This window comes from Alosa sapidissima, chromosome 19, assembly GCF_018492685.1.
Source record: "Alosa sapidissima isolate fAloSap1 chromosome 19, fAloSap1.pri, whole genome shotgun sequence".
NCBI lineage: Eukaryota > Metazoa > Chordata > Actinopteri > Clupeiformes > Clupeidae > Alosa > Alosa sapidissima.
The window spans coordinates 1,185,267-1,203,007 of record NC_055975.1 but is presented as its reverse complement, the minus strand read 5'-3'; the positions used below and the strand labels follow the sequence as shown (position 1 = coordinate 1,203,007).

At 47.1% G+C, this 17,741-nt stretch overlaps 1 protein-coding gene across 1 annotated transcript in view; it reads left to right on the top strand.

Annotated features, from left to right (window-relative positions):
• Window positions 1–17,741, top strand: part of qkia (QKI, KH domain containing, RNA binding a) — a 93,441-nt gene that overhangs the window by 48,808 nt on the left and 26,892 nt on the right. Inside the window, exon 5 of the mRNA XM_042073126.1 lies at window positions 3,593–3,736. Within this exon, the coding sequence (XP_041929060.1) occupies window positions 3,593–3,736 (144 nt within the window). The remainder of the gene's footprint in view (window positions 1–3,592; window positions 3,737–17,741) is intronic.

The window sequence follows — 17,741 nt, the reverse complement described above, 5'->3', positions numbered from 1 at the left end:
CTGCTTTCAGACATAAGTATAAGTCTGCATGTTCTGCGGATATCAAGCGGTTGGGCCAAATATCTGAACAACATAACCAGACATTTGGAACTCCGAACTTAGCTAGTTGTTACACTACTCCCGTCCAAGTATTTCCAACGGACATTATATAAATGAGCTCATGTCTGAACGAAGCGAAGAAAGAACATGCAGAGATTCTGTTCATGTTCGTGTTCAGCCACGTTCAACCTGTTCAACCACAGGAGATTCTGTTCATGTGCGTCGCTGTCGTTCACACATATGACCGCATAATGTCCGCATGTAAGTATCATATTTGAATCACCTGAAGGGTCGGACATCCGTTTGACAAAGATCCGCATATACTTCGGAGGACATGTCTGAAAGCAGCTCATATTATTGTGGCGGTACCTGCCGAACCACCATTGTGCCAACGTACAGGTTAGTGTGTGTGTGTGTGTGTGTGTGTGTGTGTGTGTGTGTGTGTGTGTGTGTTGCTGACACATTCTGGTCATGAGGGAAGAAAGCCAGAGGTGAAATGGGCCATAGCCACACACACTTTGTATTTTTGTGTATGTGTTGGTGCATGCATACAATCATACCTTTGTGATTGCATTGTAGAGAGTAGTGTCATGGCAACCGGCACAGGAAAAGGAGGTGGTGTGTGATAGTCCGGTTGGCCCCTTGCAGATCAGCACAAAACACTTGTCCGTAAAAAGTCAGCTTGTTTATTCCCAGAATACACCTGAATTACCCAGTCTGCCCTGCAAAATGACTGCACTGCACAGTGGGTGTGGGAGCTGTGTCAGGCCTGCGATGAGCTAACATTTTATTAATCAACAATAGCTGCCTCTCACCTGAAAATGTCCCTATTTCCCCAACTTAACCCCTGGAGAATTGCCTCACAGTGAATAAGGAGGGTGTTTTGATGTTGACATATTGGTGAAGAACATGAGATTTGGCAATTCCTCTGTCTGCAATTCCTCAGGTCTCAGCTGTGAGCTGCTGCTTTCACACAGACACACACACACACACACACATGCAGAGAGAGGAATGCTTTCCTTCTGAGTGAATTTTTTTTTATTTTTTTTTATTAACTGCCCATGTAGCCTAAAGGATGTGTTTAATTTAAAATAGACTATATCTCTTAATAGGCAGGGTTTTTTTTTATTTTTAATATACCCATTTTGGTTGAATATTTTTCCTTAAATGAGGCAATAGCCTGTAGTACTCTCCTGATATCTGCATAAAGGCTCTTTCAGCCTGGTTTTTGTGAGTGGATCGAATCAGTGCACATTTAAAAAGGTTTCCTTATGATGTTATAGCCTGCGTTTCCAATACACGTTCAGAAGCTTTCTTTGCGAAGCTTGGGGAGTTGAGCGATGGACAGCATTTGTGCCATGCTCTTGCATGAATGGAACCACTCTAAATAGAGTCCCCAACCTCCGCTTGAATAAAGCTCTGGGTCTTTAACGGCCCTGAATGTAACGGTGCAGTGCCACTTAACTTTCATTTGAGGCGCAGGCCAGAGCACCTAGAACCTGCGTCTTTTTTTTTTATTATAATTTTTTTCTTCTCCCAGAGCCAGTGAATTTTTTTCTTTCCCCTCCAGCTGCAGACATTTTAGCACCTGAAAGGAGTTCATGCAAAATCTTTAATAGAGATCCTGTCATCGCACACGCACACACACACACACACACACACACACACACACGGTCATGACCAGTCCTCTCTTCTGCAGTACTAAAGTGCAAACACATTGTCAAGGAAACCCTCACTATGCAGAGTTTTTGCTCACGCGTACACACACACACACCCCATATCCCACCCCATACCCCAAACAGGCACAGAGCTACTGCTGATCTCGGCTAGATAATTGGACTGGACTACTTTGTTTTCATGCTGGATGGGAATCGAAGGGGAGGAGAATTATTTACCAAAGTATGCATGTTTTACTCCGTTAAGCTAGATGGCTTAGATCATCCCCTCCCTGTAGATGCTCCCCTCCCTGTTCATAAAACACCAAAACAATCAAAACATCTAATGCCTCATTCCAGACAGCTGGGAGGTCCAATGTATCCCACTTGGAGCTCAGGAGTTCCGACCTCAAAGCGTTCCAGGTGAACAATGTTTGATATAAACAAAGAACATGGCTGACCGTGAAAAGTTGACATTTGTTTTGTTAATAGATAAGTGTGTATTTCAGAAACATACTGGCATTGGTTCAGTCCCACCCCTTCTGACATAATATAGAGAGAGAGATGTATGTGGTAGTCTTAGGTGCCGTTTACACGACGCCGGTTTTTGTGAAACCGGTGAGGTTTTGTTAACGGTTACGCCTTGCGTGTACACGACGCCTGCAGTTTGAAACCGATAGCTTTTGAAACCGGCTTCCAAAGTGGGAACTTTTGAAACCGCCGACTAACTTTCGCCGTGTAGACGCCTGTAGGTGCGAAGCCGGCAACTTTATGACGACACAGCCACACCTCTCAACTCAGCCACGGCCACTCCGACCTGACATGCTGCTTGTCAAAACAAACCAAACCATTTATTTATCATATTAAAATGTTTTTCTTTTCCCTGTCATGATTTATGTGCACAATGTAGGCTATCAGCCTTTAGTGGCTAAGTTAGAAGCACAACGTTAGCTTAACTTAGTTAAACATTAGCTTACTGCATGTTAGTGTTTTCTCCAGTGGTGCTCAGACCTAATGCAATGTGTAGGCTAAGCATTTGAAATTTCACATAGCAGTCACATACCTTGAAAATGAACTTTATTAGTTTAACAGTTGAATTGAAAACCGAATTGTCTGTAGTCTCCTTATTTCATGCGACTGCTTAACCAGAGCCCTTATTAGACATTCTCTGGCTTAACAAACTGTTTCAACAATGTTTTCTTCTACGAGATTCACGCGAAATTATCTTGAAGCTTCTGCACAGCGGCGCCATTGACTGGTCTGGCATATGCACTACAGCATATTTAGCCGGTTACACCTCTGTGTGTACACGCAAGTTTTTTTTCTTGCCGGTGTCGTTAAAAGTGTAAAAAGCGGTAAGAGAAAATTCACCTGGCGGTTTCATGTAAACGGCTCCTTAAACCCTGAAACACACACTCTTTTTTTCTCACTTCTATTGTTCTCTCTCTCTGTGTATGTGAATGGGCCCTTTAAGTTGTCTGCAGCTCTTAATTGCCTCAGGGCCAGCACTGTCTGCGTTTGATGTGCTGATCTATTCTGGAGAGGCAGAAGAGGCTGCCTCTGTCCCTCCCAGTCCATATCAACCGCAGACCAGCACTCAGAGAAGAGGAAATGAGGCAGTGAAAGAATAAAGGCAAAAGGGGGAAGGGGAGAGGGAGAAGAAAAAAAATATCCTACTGTCATTTCTCTTGTGACGAAGACCTGCCGTCTTTCTCTCGCTTGTTTGTGCGTGCGTGTGGGCCATGTGTGTCATGGGGAAAGCCACATTGTTCACACTCTCTCTCTCTCTCTCTCTCTCTCTCTCTCTCTCTCTCTCTCTCTCTCTCTCTCTCTCTCTCTCTCTCTCTCTCTCTCTCTCTCTCTCTCTCTCTCTCTCTCTCTCTCTCTCTCTCTCTCAGGAGGAGCAGAACAGAGGCAAGCCTAACTGGGAGCACCTGAATGAGGATCTGCATGTGCTCATCACAGTGGAGGACACACAGACTCGCGCCGAGATCAAGATGAGGAGAGCCGTCGAGGAGGTTAAGAAGCTCCTGGTGCCCGCGGTCAGTAACTAACACCCCGCACCCCTTTCTCACACACACGTACACACACACACACACACAGTGACATCAATACCGTTACCAAGGAGCCTGGCTCTCTGTGTGGCAAAGGTGATACCGCAAGCATTACACCATTTACAGGTCGCAAGCAGTTAAAACCAGAGCTCTGTGCTAGAGAGATTGCAATTGGTGGAAGGAGAGTGGCAAGAACAGGTCTTTAGGTCTTTCCTCTCCTTCTCCTGCACTTACCCTCTTGTGGTGTAGAGAAGGCCTCTCTGCTCTACTTCTCCTATCCTTCCTCTCATACTCTTTTTTGTCCTCTTTCTCTGCTTGCTGTTGGCATCCTTTCTTTCTCTTGTTATTTATCTCGCTCTCCCTCGTGGCCTTGGCCCGTGCCCTTAGAGCTCCTTGTTTCTGCACCCACCCACCACCTGTTAACTTGGCAATCTATCCCCCCCCCACTGGCCCTTTCCATTCCATCACTTCCGTTGCCACCGGTAAGGTGAGGTGCCCGGCCTGAATGCCCACAGAGAACAGAACGGCCGGACATCTGCACCCCCAGTACACACACACTTACATACACACTTTTGGATACACACACATACACGCACTCTTTCCAGGCAGTAGCCTGGACGGCAGTGACCCGCTGGTTGTAGGCCCGTTTGGAGCATGCGGCGCTGGGCAGCAGCGTGTAAAGCAAGCTTACTCCCAGGGAGGAGGCAGAGAGGAACAGAATGGCCCTTTTGGCAGCGTCTGGTTTCACTCTGTGTGCCGTGTTGGCTCCAATACACACCCAAATGGCAGCACAGAGAGGGTAAAGGAGTGACTAAGAGAGAGAGGGGGGGGGGGGGTGAGTGGGAGGGAGAGGAGACTGGGAGACACAGAGATGAATAAAATGCCCAATCCCCCTGTTGTTTCAGGGAGTAATCCACCACCATTATGAATCTGTTTGTGTGTGTATCTGAATATGTGTTTGCGGGCGGGATGCTGTTCTTTTGTCATGGAGCGAGTGAGCACTTGCACCTCCCACGGAGCATGCTCCACGGTGAAACTGCCAAGGTGGTATAGTTTTGTGTGAGCGAGGGGCCAGAGGAAGACTCAAACAGGCAGTGATGCAGTGCGAGTCAACTGTGTACAAGTCGTGGATTTGAAATAACCTCCAGAGGAAAAGGATGTGACTGGTGTGTTCCTCAGAGAAACCCAGTCTTCCGTCACACACCCCAACATCGTAATGACACTGTTTATTTAGTCTTACAACTGAGGTGCAGAACGTGTGCACAATGACGTGCGGTAGTCTTGTACAAGCAGTGATTTAAAAGCGGCACACAGTGCCTGCAGCCACATTGGCCCTCTATGAATAAAGCCTGGAGGTACCCCTTTATGATGGTTCCCTTTGTTAGCGTTAGTATCCTTAGCTCCCTGGGTTACTCTGCTAACTTGCCACCTTTTTGTGAAATTCGCCATTTTTGTTTTGTATCTTTGTCACCTGTTTCACCTCTTGAGTTTGCAGCCCTGCTTCTTTACTGTCTCTCTTTATTCGCACCTCTTTTTTCACTCCAACACATTCACTTTTCTCCCTCTTAGTTGGGTAAAGCAAAGAGCTCTTGTGCCCCACGTGAGCCGCCAAGACTTCTCTCTCTCTTTCTGTCACCTCATCCAGCAGCTGCGGTCGCTGTCATGCTTTGTTGGCATTGTCACTGTGGGTGGGCATCAGGATGGGCACTAATGCCCTTTATTAGGCCCAAGTAAATTGGATTAAGTGTACGGCTCAGCCGTCCCATGTCCGTGTTTGAGTGTTCCTTTTTCCCCCTTTCCCTTCGTGTTCTGTAATAAAGGCCATCTTCCCTGTTTGACAGCGTGAAATCGTTTTTATTAAATCTCCTCCTTGAAAACAAACGGGGTCACAGTAGCTGTCTGTTCGTGTTTTCTCTTTTTTTGGTCCCGTGGAAGAGGATTGCGGATGAGCCCGTAGGGGCTCTCTGCTTCCAGAGTTTAGTTGGAGAGAGCTAGGGCTGGGTGGAACTGAAAGGGTTAACTGTACCCCCTGCCCAACCCCCCACCTGCCAGCCTCTGGCTTAGGCCGCGATTATACGTAGCAGGGTATTCTGGAAAACGGATATTTTTCCTTCGTTTTTAAAAATAATTCCATCAAAACAGCTGGGGAAAGGTGTCACGAACACGTCGCGCAAAGGTGGCCAATCAGAGATGTCAAACAAATGAGGGAACATCATCTCACAATGAAAAAACGCCATTTTTCCTTGTTTACATGCTAACATGAAACCAGAGTTTTCCTAAATCTCCACTTTGGCCGGAGTTTTCAGAAATGATCGTTTTCAGTGATAAAACCTCTGTTTTCATGTAAATGAAAGGCCAAACCACATGAAAATATGTGATTTTCCTACGTGTAAACAGGGTCACACACACACACACACAGCAGTCCCACAGTTTCTGTTGTTTTCTCTCTAATTCTCTTAAGCGCTTACAGTTTGTGCAAGTGTAGAAAGGTATTGTGATTCTGGAAGTAAACCTAGTGCATGCTCTCACACACACACACACGCACACACACACACTCACTCACACTCACACTCGTAAACACAGGCAATTATCCAGACAGCTCTACCTTCCCACTACCTGCTCCGGAGTCTGCCTGCCAGGGAGGAGAGGATGTGGAGGCTTACACACACACACACACACACACACACACACACTCTCTTACCAACTTGACACCAGTGTCTGGAGGGAGAAGGATGGGGAGATAGAAAGGGGTAACAGAGAGTGATAGATAGAGAGAAAGAAAGAAAGAAAGGGATAGAGATAAGGGGATCGAGAGAGACCAAGAGATGGAGACAGAGGAAGATGCATAGAGATTGAGGCGCTCTTTCATGTGTGGATTTCTTGTACTGATCCTCCACACACACACACACACACACACACACACACACACACACACACACACACACACACACACACACACACACAGAGAGAGAGAAACACCTCTACCCCTCTCCATGTTCCCATGATCCCTCTGTTTTCTTGTCAGGCTCCCTCAACACAGCTGACTCCCCTGCTGCAAGTGTTTTTAAAGAGTGTCACCCTGTCAAAGCAGGGCACCTCTCAAGTTGGGTGTAACCTTGCAAACAGGGCTGCATGCAAGCACACACACTAACGCATACATACACACACAAAGATAGATAGATAGATAGATAGATAGATAGATAGATAGATAGATAGATAGATAGATAGATAGATAGATAGATACTTTATTGATCCCCAAGGGGAAATTCAAGATGCGCAACATGCGCGAGCACACACACACACACTTGCCACCTCTGCCAGAGAGTGATGAAGAAAGATTGTGCCATAGCAAGCAGAAGGGAAAACAATATGAAGCGAAGAAGTGACAGATGAAAACAGTGAGAATGAAAAGATGGAGGGATTAGGGCAAGAGAGAAAGAGAGGAGTGATGCAGGGGTGACATCACTGCAGTTGGCCAGAGATGAGGCACACGCACACATACCTGTATACACATACACACTCTCTCACAGCACACACACCTCCGTAGCCATGGCTGGTGTCAGGGGTGAGCCTACAATAGCTCTGTGTGGTGACAAGAATTGTATTTAATGAAGCCGTAAACCCAACACTCTCACTAATTACTGTTCATCCTCTGGTGCCGGTGTGTGTGTGTGTGTGTGTGTGTGTGTGTGTGCGTGTGTGTGTGTGCGCGTGAGTGTGTTATGTTCCAGGGCTAATGATCTCTTTAAGATGTCAGTGTGTCGTTAATGGCGCTGTGTGTGTAAGAGGTGGGTGTGGGGGCTGGAATTATAAGGCGCGTTAATAACTTGGGTTTATTCAGCAGAATGACTGCATAGGCCAGGAAATGACATTGTCTGTGAGGGAGAAAGAGAGAGAGACTTTGGACCTCTCTCCTTAGGACTGGTGCTCTGGGATAGTTTGATACAGGACCGGCATGTTCGCAAATAGCAGTAATGGCCTTTTTTGTGTCAAAAGCAGTGGCCATGCAGTTTTGTGATGCGTTTGTTGATTCCAGACTAGCTGGGTCCAATGTTGCCTTCTGTCCCTTTTCCTGCAGTATATGTGTAATGAAGTGGGATAAATGTGTGTGTCTCCATGGAAACTGTTGTGATGTCACAATTAATGTTTCCATTATGACATCTGAGGAGAGTCAAAGTTCTTGGCATCAGGTTTCATTATCAGTCGTGATCCGTTAATGAACAACCTATTTTATTTTTCTTCCTTTTGTCTGACTGCCACAATCTTATGTCTCTCTCTCTCTCTCTCTCTCTCTCTCTCTCTCTCTCTCTCGCTCTCTCGCTCTCTCTCTCTCTCGCTCTCTCTCACTCTCTCTGTGTCCCTTTCTCCTTCTTTCTCTCTCTCTATCTCTACAGAAGTTGTCCCAGATTAGAGCACAGAGTGGGAACTTGTTTGAGTTTGTGACTTGTTTGAGACATCACAGCTACTTTTGTACTTTTGGCGTTGGGAGCGCAAAGCTTTTTCCTCATCTGCAGCAAGATGGTGGTGGGCTTTTGAGGGATCGTGGGTAAGCCACGGTAAAGGCCAGCGTGAGTCGAGGGGATTAGGCTGGCAGCGCCAAACACAGTCACACACACACGCGCACACGCACACACACACGCACATGCATGAGCCTTCTAGGAGAAATGGTAAAGTGTTTTAATTGAATCCAGTAGTTTATATCATAAATGTTTGAGATGGGGAGAGGAGGAAGTGTATTTGTGTGTAAGGGTGGGGGTGAGAATCCCTACCAGAATGGTAATTAGCTTTTTCGAATCTGTTAAAAACCTGACAAATTGGTTTCCCTCTTTCAAGACAGTTCGTGCCTCCAGCCTTTTTTTTCTTTCCTCTGCGATCGCAGCACCACCAACCTTACCTACATAAATACCCGCTTCCATCCACCACCACACACACACATTTCAGTAAGGATGACCGTGTTTGTATGTGATGTGACATGGCAGTTGACATCTCATTGAGATCTGTGGCAGATGTGTTTGTTAATTTAGGAACAGATGACAGATGTGATTGAACACAAGGTGACACAAGGCCCTCCCAGGCAAGTGCGTGCGTGCGTGTGTGTCGGGGTGAGAGACATAACAAGATCATGAATTTTGTCTATGATTGGCAGACTTGCATGGTGGACTTAGCGAGTCATATCCCACACCAGACAGCAGATCAAAGTGCCCCCAGCCGCAAGGGTTTATGGGAATGCAGCACTGCCGGATTGGTTTCCCTCTATAAATGCCTTTGTTTGGCAGACTGGCTCCTAGAACAATAAAGTCGGACAAGTCCTTCCTAGTTTGATTTGTATTTTTATCGTGCCGCTCAAGGGCAGATGCCAGGGTGGAGGAAGTTGGGCACCAGGGATGCCTGTGAGCAGAGAGGAAAGTCTGAGCTCTCAAGGGCACACCAGGAAGAACTGGTCAGTTCCCTTACAGGGAGGCTACACCAGGCACGTAACTGAAGCGTTCCGTTTTAGAAGACTGGTCTAATGCTTTGGCACGTACGCGCCGCTGTCACTTCTGGTGTAGCCAGTTCCACTGATTACTGTATAAGCTAATTGTTGCAGCAAATGGAACGCTACAGTTACGTGCCCGATGTAGCCTCCCTGTTAGTGTGCCTTTTTTCTGTGGAATAGAGCATGTGTGTGGTAGAGGTTGTCCATATATATGTGTGTGTGTTGTAGAGGTGGGGACTGGTGGTATATAGGTGGCATAGTGGCTGACACTGCGTATGTGTGCGTGTGTCCCATATATTGACACACACACCAGTGCTAATAAATGGGCCATAACCCCTGGCCCGGGGGACACACAGATGGCCCTGTATTTGCTTAGATGCCGTGTGTTTGTGTTTATATGTTTCTAGCTGTTTGAGTATTCTCTCTTAGCAGCTTTAGCATATTAGGGATTTTTTTTTTTCAAAGATTGCAAAGAGGAGTCCTGTGTGTATGTGTGTTTGTTATTAATAATAACACCTTTAGCTGCGAGCAGTGGAAGGCCTGCCAGGGTATTGTAGCACTCTCTCTGTAAGGTGGAAGAAGGTGTGTGTAGGGGGGGTGCAGAGCAAGCGAGTGGTGGTCTATTCTGAAGTGTTCCGTTTCAACTCGACCATGGCTGGAAGGCAGCCGTCTAGGAGAGAGAGAGAGAGAGAGAGAGAGAGAGAGAGAGGCAGTCGCGGGCCTTAGCGCAGACTCCACCAGCCATGAAGGGTCTAGAAAGGATGGGGGAGGAGATGTAGAGAACAAGAGAGGGAGAGAGAGACATGGAGGGAGGGAGGGAGAGTGTGTCGCCCCCACAGAGCTTGCGGCAGAATGAGTTGAGCGGAGCCGTCCTTGCCGGGAACAAAGTGACTGAGTTAGCAGCACATGAGCGCACACACACACACACACACACACACACACACACAGACACACACACACACAGACAAACTGAGTAGCCTCCAGTTCTGTGCGGCTCGACAGGGTCTCTGCCCTTTTTATTTCTCTTTCTGTCTTTTATTCTTTCTCTTTCTTTTGCTTTTGCCCCTCTTGCTGACACGCTCTTTCTCCCTCACTTTGGTGTACTCTGAGTCAGTGGGTGTCTTTCATGATTTCTCTGTCTGAAGTGTTGTCTTCTTCTCCTCCCCATCCACCCACACACACCCACCAATCCAGGCTGTCTGGTCAGATGTGATCGTCCGTTTTAGCTTATTTTATGGCAGCGTCTCCCGGTCACTCTCTCATACACATGCACACGCACCACACATTCTCACTCTGTCTACTTCTCTCACCTCCCTCCATGTCTCTTTCTCCCTCTCTTTTTCACACACACACACACACACACACACACACACACACACACACACACACACACACACACAGAGTGTGTGGAGCTCCCTGTGGTTATTGTCATGTGTGCATCTCCACTGCAGTTCACTGGGCTGGAGTCTCCATCACCTCCATCTGTCAATCATTCTTCTCACAGTGGGTACATGCTCTGATGTGTGTGTGTGTGTGTGTGTGTGTGTGACTGAGTTTGTGATGTGTCCTTTTTGTGTAAAGCATGTGGAGTATTGCAGGCATGAGAGAATGTGTCGAATGTAGAGTTTGTGTGTGTGTGTCTGTGTGTCTGTGTGTGTGTGTCTGTGTGTGTGTGTGTCTGTGTGTGTGCGTGCGTGCGTGTGTGTGCGCATGCCGGAGGGACAGATGGTGTGTAACTGGAGGCAGCATTGGGAGCGTCCCCAGCAGAGGTGGCAGATCGGCCAGGAGGAGCTCAGTCAGGAGCCACACGCAGCAGCTTCTCAACGCCCACTGCTACCGGACTCCCACTCTTTCACTCACTCTCTCTCACTCTCTCTCTCGTCACAAATCAGTTTTATAGTTACAAATCCTGATACAAACACACACACAATACATATGAGACACTTCTCATCCCTAAGGTGGTGCAAAAGTCTGTGCACCTGCAGAAAAAACTACACAACTACATAACTACACAACTTTTTGTGAGTAGAATTTTGATATGTAATTGTATAATATATTTATAATCTTTTGTAGCTGTAAAACCGATCCATACCCGTAGATTCGATTTGTAAGTGTAGGTCATATTTGTAATATTGACAATTACAGTTACAAATAATTTCTACAGTTTCAAAATGTGATACACACATACAAAACATTTGAGTCTAATTTACTTCCATACCCCCCTCTCGCCACTCCTTCCCTTCCCCTCTTAGTCACACACACCAGTCGTCACTTTTGCTTCCTGTCCAGTGTGTGTGACTACCGGTGCGTAAAAGGCCATCTGCACTACATGACTAGTGTGTGTTTGAGTCGTGTCCGCACTCTCCTCCTTCACACAGTCAACTAATGAGAAGACAACATTGTTTGTTTTAATGTTGAGGTTAATGACATGGAGGTAGGATTATATAAAAGATGACCTGTTTATGTTTAGGTGTGTGTGTGTGTGTGTGTGTGTGTGTGAGAGAGAGAGAGAGAGCAGTGATCTAGATGGGTTTCTCCGTTAGAGCGTGAAGGATGCACAGAGACGCTGAATCACTGCGCTACATCCACCTGTGCATCCTGCAGGGTTAAACACACACACACCCCCACCCCCACACACACACAAAGACTGTGTGTGGTTGGAGTGGCCAGTCTGCTTTCCAGGCGTGTGTCACCATGACTCAGGCTCAAACGTCGCCCCGGGGAGCTGCAGGCTCTCTGCAAAGGATCATGGGAATGCGGAGCAGCCTGAGCCACTGGCCAGTGACACGGCAGCAATCCAGCAGAGTGCGATAGAGAGAGGGTGAGTGGAAGACAGAGATAGAGATGGACATTGCAGGAGTAACAGAGGAGGATTGTATAAGCAAGCGAGAGACACTGAGGAGAAAGAGGGAGGGATGGAGAGAGGTGAGGAAAGAAACGGGTAGATGGAAAAGGAGATGAATAGGGATTAGGGAAGGAGAGAGAGCAAGAACACTTCCGCAAGTGAGCTGCTGCACGTCAAGCTTCCAGAGCTGCTGTCTCCATTGAAAGATTTTTTCTGAATGGCTGTGCAGTGTACACACACACACACACACACACACACACACACACACACACACACACACACACACACACACACACACACACACACACACACACACCACTTTTAATGCACTAATCAAGAGAGATTAAGTGTTTTGATTGGTGGATATTAACCTTTTGACACTCCCGACATTTTTTAAGATTGAAGGCAAATACTCCAGCTAAACCTGGCTACTCTATGACCCTCTCCACACACACACACATATACACACAGACACGCACGCACATGCACGGTTCAGCTTGACTGCAGTCATAAATGCTCTTAATTGTGTGCATTGACACTGGTTGACCCTTGCTGTAGTGGAGATTTAGGCGTGACCACTCCCGCCCGTCTGTGGCCAGGGCCCTCAGTCTCATTGGTATTCAGAGTGTCAGCTAGTCCGGTCCTGAAGAGCCTGGTGCAGGTGGATGCATGCGTACTTGCTTGCTGTGATCTGTTGTCAGTGGGCAGTGTAGAAGTTGTGAGAACATGTTTAGACACAGAAATGGTGCACACACACAAAGACTAGACTGTCAGGGCAGCAATACTACACATACAGGTGCATCTCAAAAATAGAATACTGTTCATGAATTGCTGCTCATGGAAATCAAAATATTAGAATAAAGAATTAATGTTGACCTGAGAAGAGCTCTAATCAGCTAATTAAGTTAAAAATACTGGGTTCTTGATCCTTTAATCTCTCAGTCTGGTCAAGGCAATGGACTTTTCACACAATATTCAAATTTTTTGAGATGCACCTGTAGAACAGAATGGTACTCGTGGGGTTTAGTCACGACTGCCAGGATCTATTCTATCCATCTCTGTTACAAAAGCATTCTCAAAGCACACACTTTCTCACAGTCCTGTGTACCCTGGCATAAAAAAGTAAGAGTTAAACTCATTCACTCTGACATTGTCCATAAATAATTTACAGTGACAGACAATCGTTTGGGTGCATTTGGGCTTTTTGTGCTTTTATGGGTTATCTCACTTATCGTCACCAACACAGAGAGAGAGAGAGAGAGAGAGAGCTTCTGTCTGTGTGAATTGGGATGGTTGTCCTTTTCTGTCCTAACTTTTAAGTGTATTTTATCTTAATCGTCAGGGTTCTTCTGTGTTTGGTGTGTGAGAGAGGGATGCTGTGTGTGTTCAGTGGGTCAGTGGGGAGCAGCACTTAACCACCTCACATGTAGCTTCAATGTCAGTTGCAGTGGTAAACAAGCACTACTATAGGCTGCCCCATTAACTGAAACACCATTTTTATTAGGTTTAGTTTGTTAGTGTTTTAATTAAGTACTTATTTCTGTAGGTAGGTTTAATTAGGTGTAATGTTTTCAAGTGTAGTGGAATGTTATAAATACCCTCTGGAATGCAGTAATGCATTAGCACTTACTTGTTTGGCTCCTCTAACACACACACACACACACAGCAGTGGTTTGTAGCACTTCCATATGTTCCTTAACTGTGGTTTATTGTATTGTATATTGGCACTCCTGCTGGGGAGCCCTGGTCTTCGTTGTAACCCCTTTGAGCCTGTTGACCTCAGTCTATGTTATCCCAGTAAAGGGTCAGTTGCTGAGGCATTTTTTGCCTGTATGCAGCTCTCTCCCCTCTCGTCGGTATCATTGTGATGATGACCTCACCTTGTTCCGTCTCTCCAGTCGCCCGAATTAGCTTCCTCACCCCTCAGGGGAGGACAGGTGGCCTCGACCCCAGGAGCACACCTCCCTACTGGGACAGGGCTCAGCTTTGGCTTCCCTCTACCCTCCAGGGCCGCTCTCTCTCTCTCTCTCTCTCTCCTCTCTCTCTCTCTCTCTCTCTCTCTCTCTCTCCTCTCTCTCTCTCTCTCTCTCTCTCTCTCTCTCTCTCTCCTCTCTCTCTCTCTCTCCTCTCTCTCTCTCTCTCTCTCTCTCTCTCTCCTCTCTCTCTCTCTCCAAAGCCTGACCTGATAATCCGCCACACCCCTGGAGGAAGTCAGGAGGTGGTGGGTGGAGAGCCAAACACAAACAGACCAACACTGTCACTGGGGGACTGAGTAATCCCCAGTAGCAGGTGGAAGCTGCAGGGGAGTCTAGTTGGGGCCCGAGGCCCGTGGGGGGGGGGGTGGTGTTTGCGGAAGATGTCGCTCTTAAAGGTCAGAGAATTTCCAAAGCCTTGTGTTGTCTAAGCCGCTATAAAGCTCACAATTAGCCATTCTGCCGACAGACGGAAATTCCTAACAATTGAAGAAGCAATACTGTTTGATTGCAGTAATCCTGCTAAGACCTACATCCCCTAACCATCCTCACCGCCCACGCACACACACACCGACACTCACTCACACCCCTGTGTTCATAGATGATTGGTACGCATGCACACACACTCCCCAGTTGTAGACCTGCAGTCATAGGCGTGCTCCTGCACACTGAAACACCTTCAATACTTTACTTCTATACTTCCTTCCTAGCCCTCTCCCCCACTCCTTTCACCATCATCCCCAAATCTGTTCACACAGGAGGGAGGGGAGGGAGGGGTGCAAGAGCGATTGAGAGGGATGAGGGAGAGAGGGAAAGAAAACCGATAGAAGGGATGGATCAGCGAGGGAAGAGAACGAAGAGGCATGGACAGAATGATGGTGATGGGTAGAATAATGGTATGGAAGGTGAGGAAGAGTGAGATGGGAGAGAGGAACAGAATTCTGGGAGTGATTCATATGGCAATTATAAAGGTTCATGTGGGATCTTTATTGTGCAGGCTCAAAGACCAGCAGGGTGTGTGTGTGTGTAGCATTGCAGCACTGTCAGCATATTGAAATGCAGCTCATCCTCTCTACCTGTAACATTCTGTGACTAACTTGCAATCACCTCAGCAACTTTCAGAAGTTCACAAGTTATCCCTTTTAATATACTTACACACATGCACAGCTCACTCAGGCAAATAAACACAAACGTAGTAGGTCACAGCCCCCCGGAGTTTGGATCTCCCTCCTGACAGAGGAAAGAAGGGGTGGTTTTAATCCGTCGAGCTCCCCTTGGTCCAATCATGCGTGGCTTTGAAGACCACTCGCATCCAATCAGCCACTTCGAAAAGCCCTAATCCTGTTATTCAGGAACAGCGCCATTGAGGGCTGCTGTTTGTCAGATAGCATCCACTGGGTGCAGTTTCTCTCTCTCTGTTTCGCTCTCCCTCTCTTTCCCTCTGTTGTTTTCCACCTATTCCCTCTATCTCAGTCTCTGTTTCTCTTTCCTTTCTCTCACTCACTCGATCTTAGTCCTCTTCTAGCCTCCCTCCCTGATTTGCACTCTGTTTCTTTTGCTCTTTGTCTGTCCCTCACTCTCATTCTCTTCCTCCTCTATCTCTCCCTCCCTCTCTGGGTTCTGTGTGTGTGTGTTGTGGGCTGGGGGCTGTGCTATGTACGGAATGCCCCACAGGCCTCTGCTCTGGGCCCACGCCCCTTTCATCTCATCCTCTCTGGACCTCTTCTCTCTCTCACACACACACACACTCTCACTCTCTAGACCGCTCCTCAGCTCCTTTTTATCTACACTGCCCGCTCCTCGCCTTGTTTGCACAGGAAAATGGGATTGGGCCCAACACACACACACACACACACACACACATTCCTAGAGCATCCCTTTAAACCATTAAAAACACTCTCTTACTACACTCAGCCCCCATTGTATCCCTTAAAACTATTGATAAACAAAACATGCACCAATCTTGGCTGATTTATGCTTCTGCGTCGACTCCACACTGTAGCTACGGCGTCATGACCCTTTCGGAGTTCTGCGCCTGGGTTGCTTTGTATCGTGGTGCATTTCGCCACCTTTACGCTAAGGGGTGTGTGGCTTCGGAACGGTAGTCAGAATGGCAAACCCCATAGACTGTTGTTTGACCATTCACTGTGCTGAAATATTAATCTTATTTGTTTGGCCTTTTCTTGCTGTAATGTTGTAAAAAGTATCGAGAAATAGACACAGACACACACTCGCTCAGATTAGTGCGGTGTCATGGTGGTTGGGCTAGCATGTGTCTCTTGGCTCCTGGGGCTTGGTACAGTGTTTTGCAGATTGACAGAAAGCTTTTCAGACACATTCAGGTCATTTTTATAGATGTATTATTTTTTTAATATAGGCCTATTTCCTCATTTATTTGGGGAAGCGTGCTCATCAGCCCCCCATGTTGTCAGCTTGTTAGCGATTCCTTTTTCATTAGCCTGCCTGATTTTCCCCAGAGGAGCATGAGTTCATGGAACGCGACCCTCTGGAAATGCAGACGGAAAATCCGCCATGCTGCGCCTGTCAGTCAAAAACGCGCGCACGCGCACACACACACACACACACACACACACACTCCCTAAGCTGCGTCCTTGACCGATTCAGACCCTCTGCCGGCACGGTTGGTGCCTGGAGTCAGTCAGCGGCCACCCCTGGCTTTGCCTGGAGACAACCTTCGCAGAGTCTTTTGTGTGTGTGTGTGTGTGTGTGTGTCAGAGTATGACTGCACACTTGTGTATCCCTCTGGCTCCCACTCAACTGTTAATCGTTCACACTACTTCAGTCACACGCACACATTCTCACATGGTATGGAGTCTGGGCAGGGGTCACGGTGCTGTGTCTTGAGCGAAGGTCACAGTGACGCATAGCAGAGCTATACTGATGTCACCTTAGAAGAAGAATGTGTGTGTGTATGAGAGCGGGGCGGGGGGTTTGGGGCAGCTTTGACAGGAAATCAGAGAATCTGATGCAAATCCAGCAGTATTTAAATCCCCAAATCAGCCTCCTAAATCCCCTCAAGATATTCTCAGCTCGATTGGATGGCTTTAAGAGATCACTGGGACAGAACAATACAGAGGCAGACAGAAAGGGGGGCAGGGAGGGCTCTGTGAATGGAGAGAGAGAGAGAGAGAGGGATAGTAAAGGACAGCGAATCAGTGAAGAGAGTCAATGTGAGTGAGAGAAAAAGAGAGAGAGGTGAGTGAAGCCCATGTGTAAAGCAGAGAGCACAAATCAGAGCAAAAGGGTAGTTAGCGTGAGGGAGAGCGCTAAGTGAGTAAAGAGGGAGGGAATCACCCTTCCAATGATCTGATGAGGGCTTTGCTGCCGTGTTCTACGGGTGGAAAATGACCATCACGTCAAACGTTCCCTTTGTTTGGGTTTCTTCTCGCTACCATAAGTCATCCTCTCCACTCAACTAGCTGTGTGTGTGATATGCACTTTCACTGTGTACTCACTAGGCTACAACCTTGTTAGATCAGATTCAGCCCAATCTGTGTGTTTGCATCTGTACAATCTGTGTGTGTGTCTTGGATTGTGTCTGGATTTGGGCTCGTCTGTGTGTGTTTGTAAGCGTTTGTGTGTGTTTGTGTTTCTGTATGTCGGTCTTTGTCTTTGGGGGTGGGATGCACCTAGTTGCAACAGAGCAGATTTATGCAGCTATAAAAAACAATGCAGCTT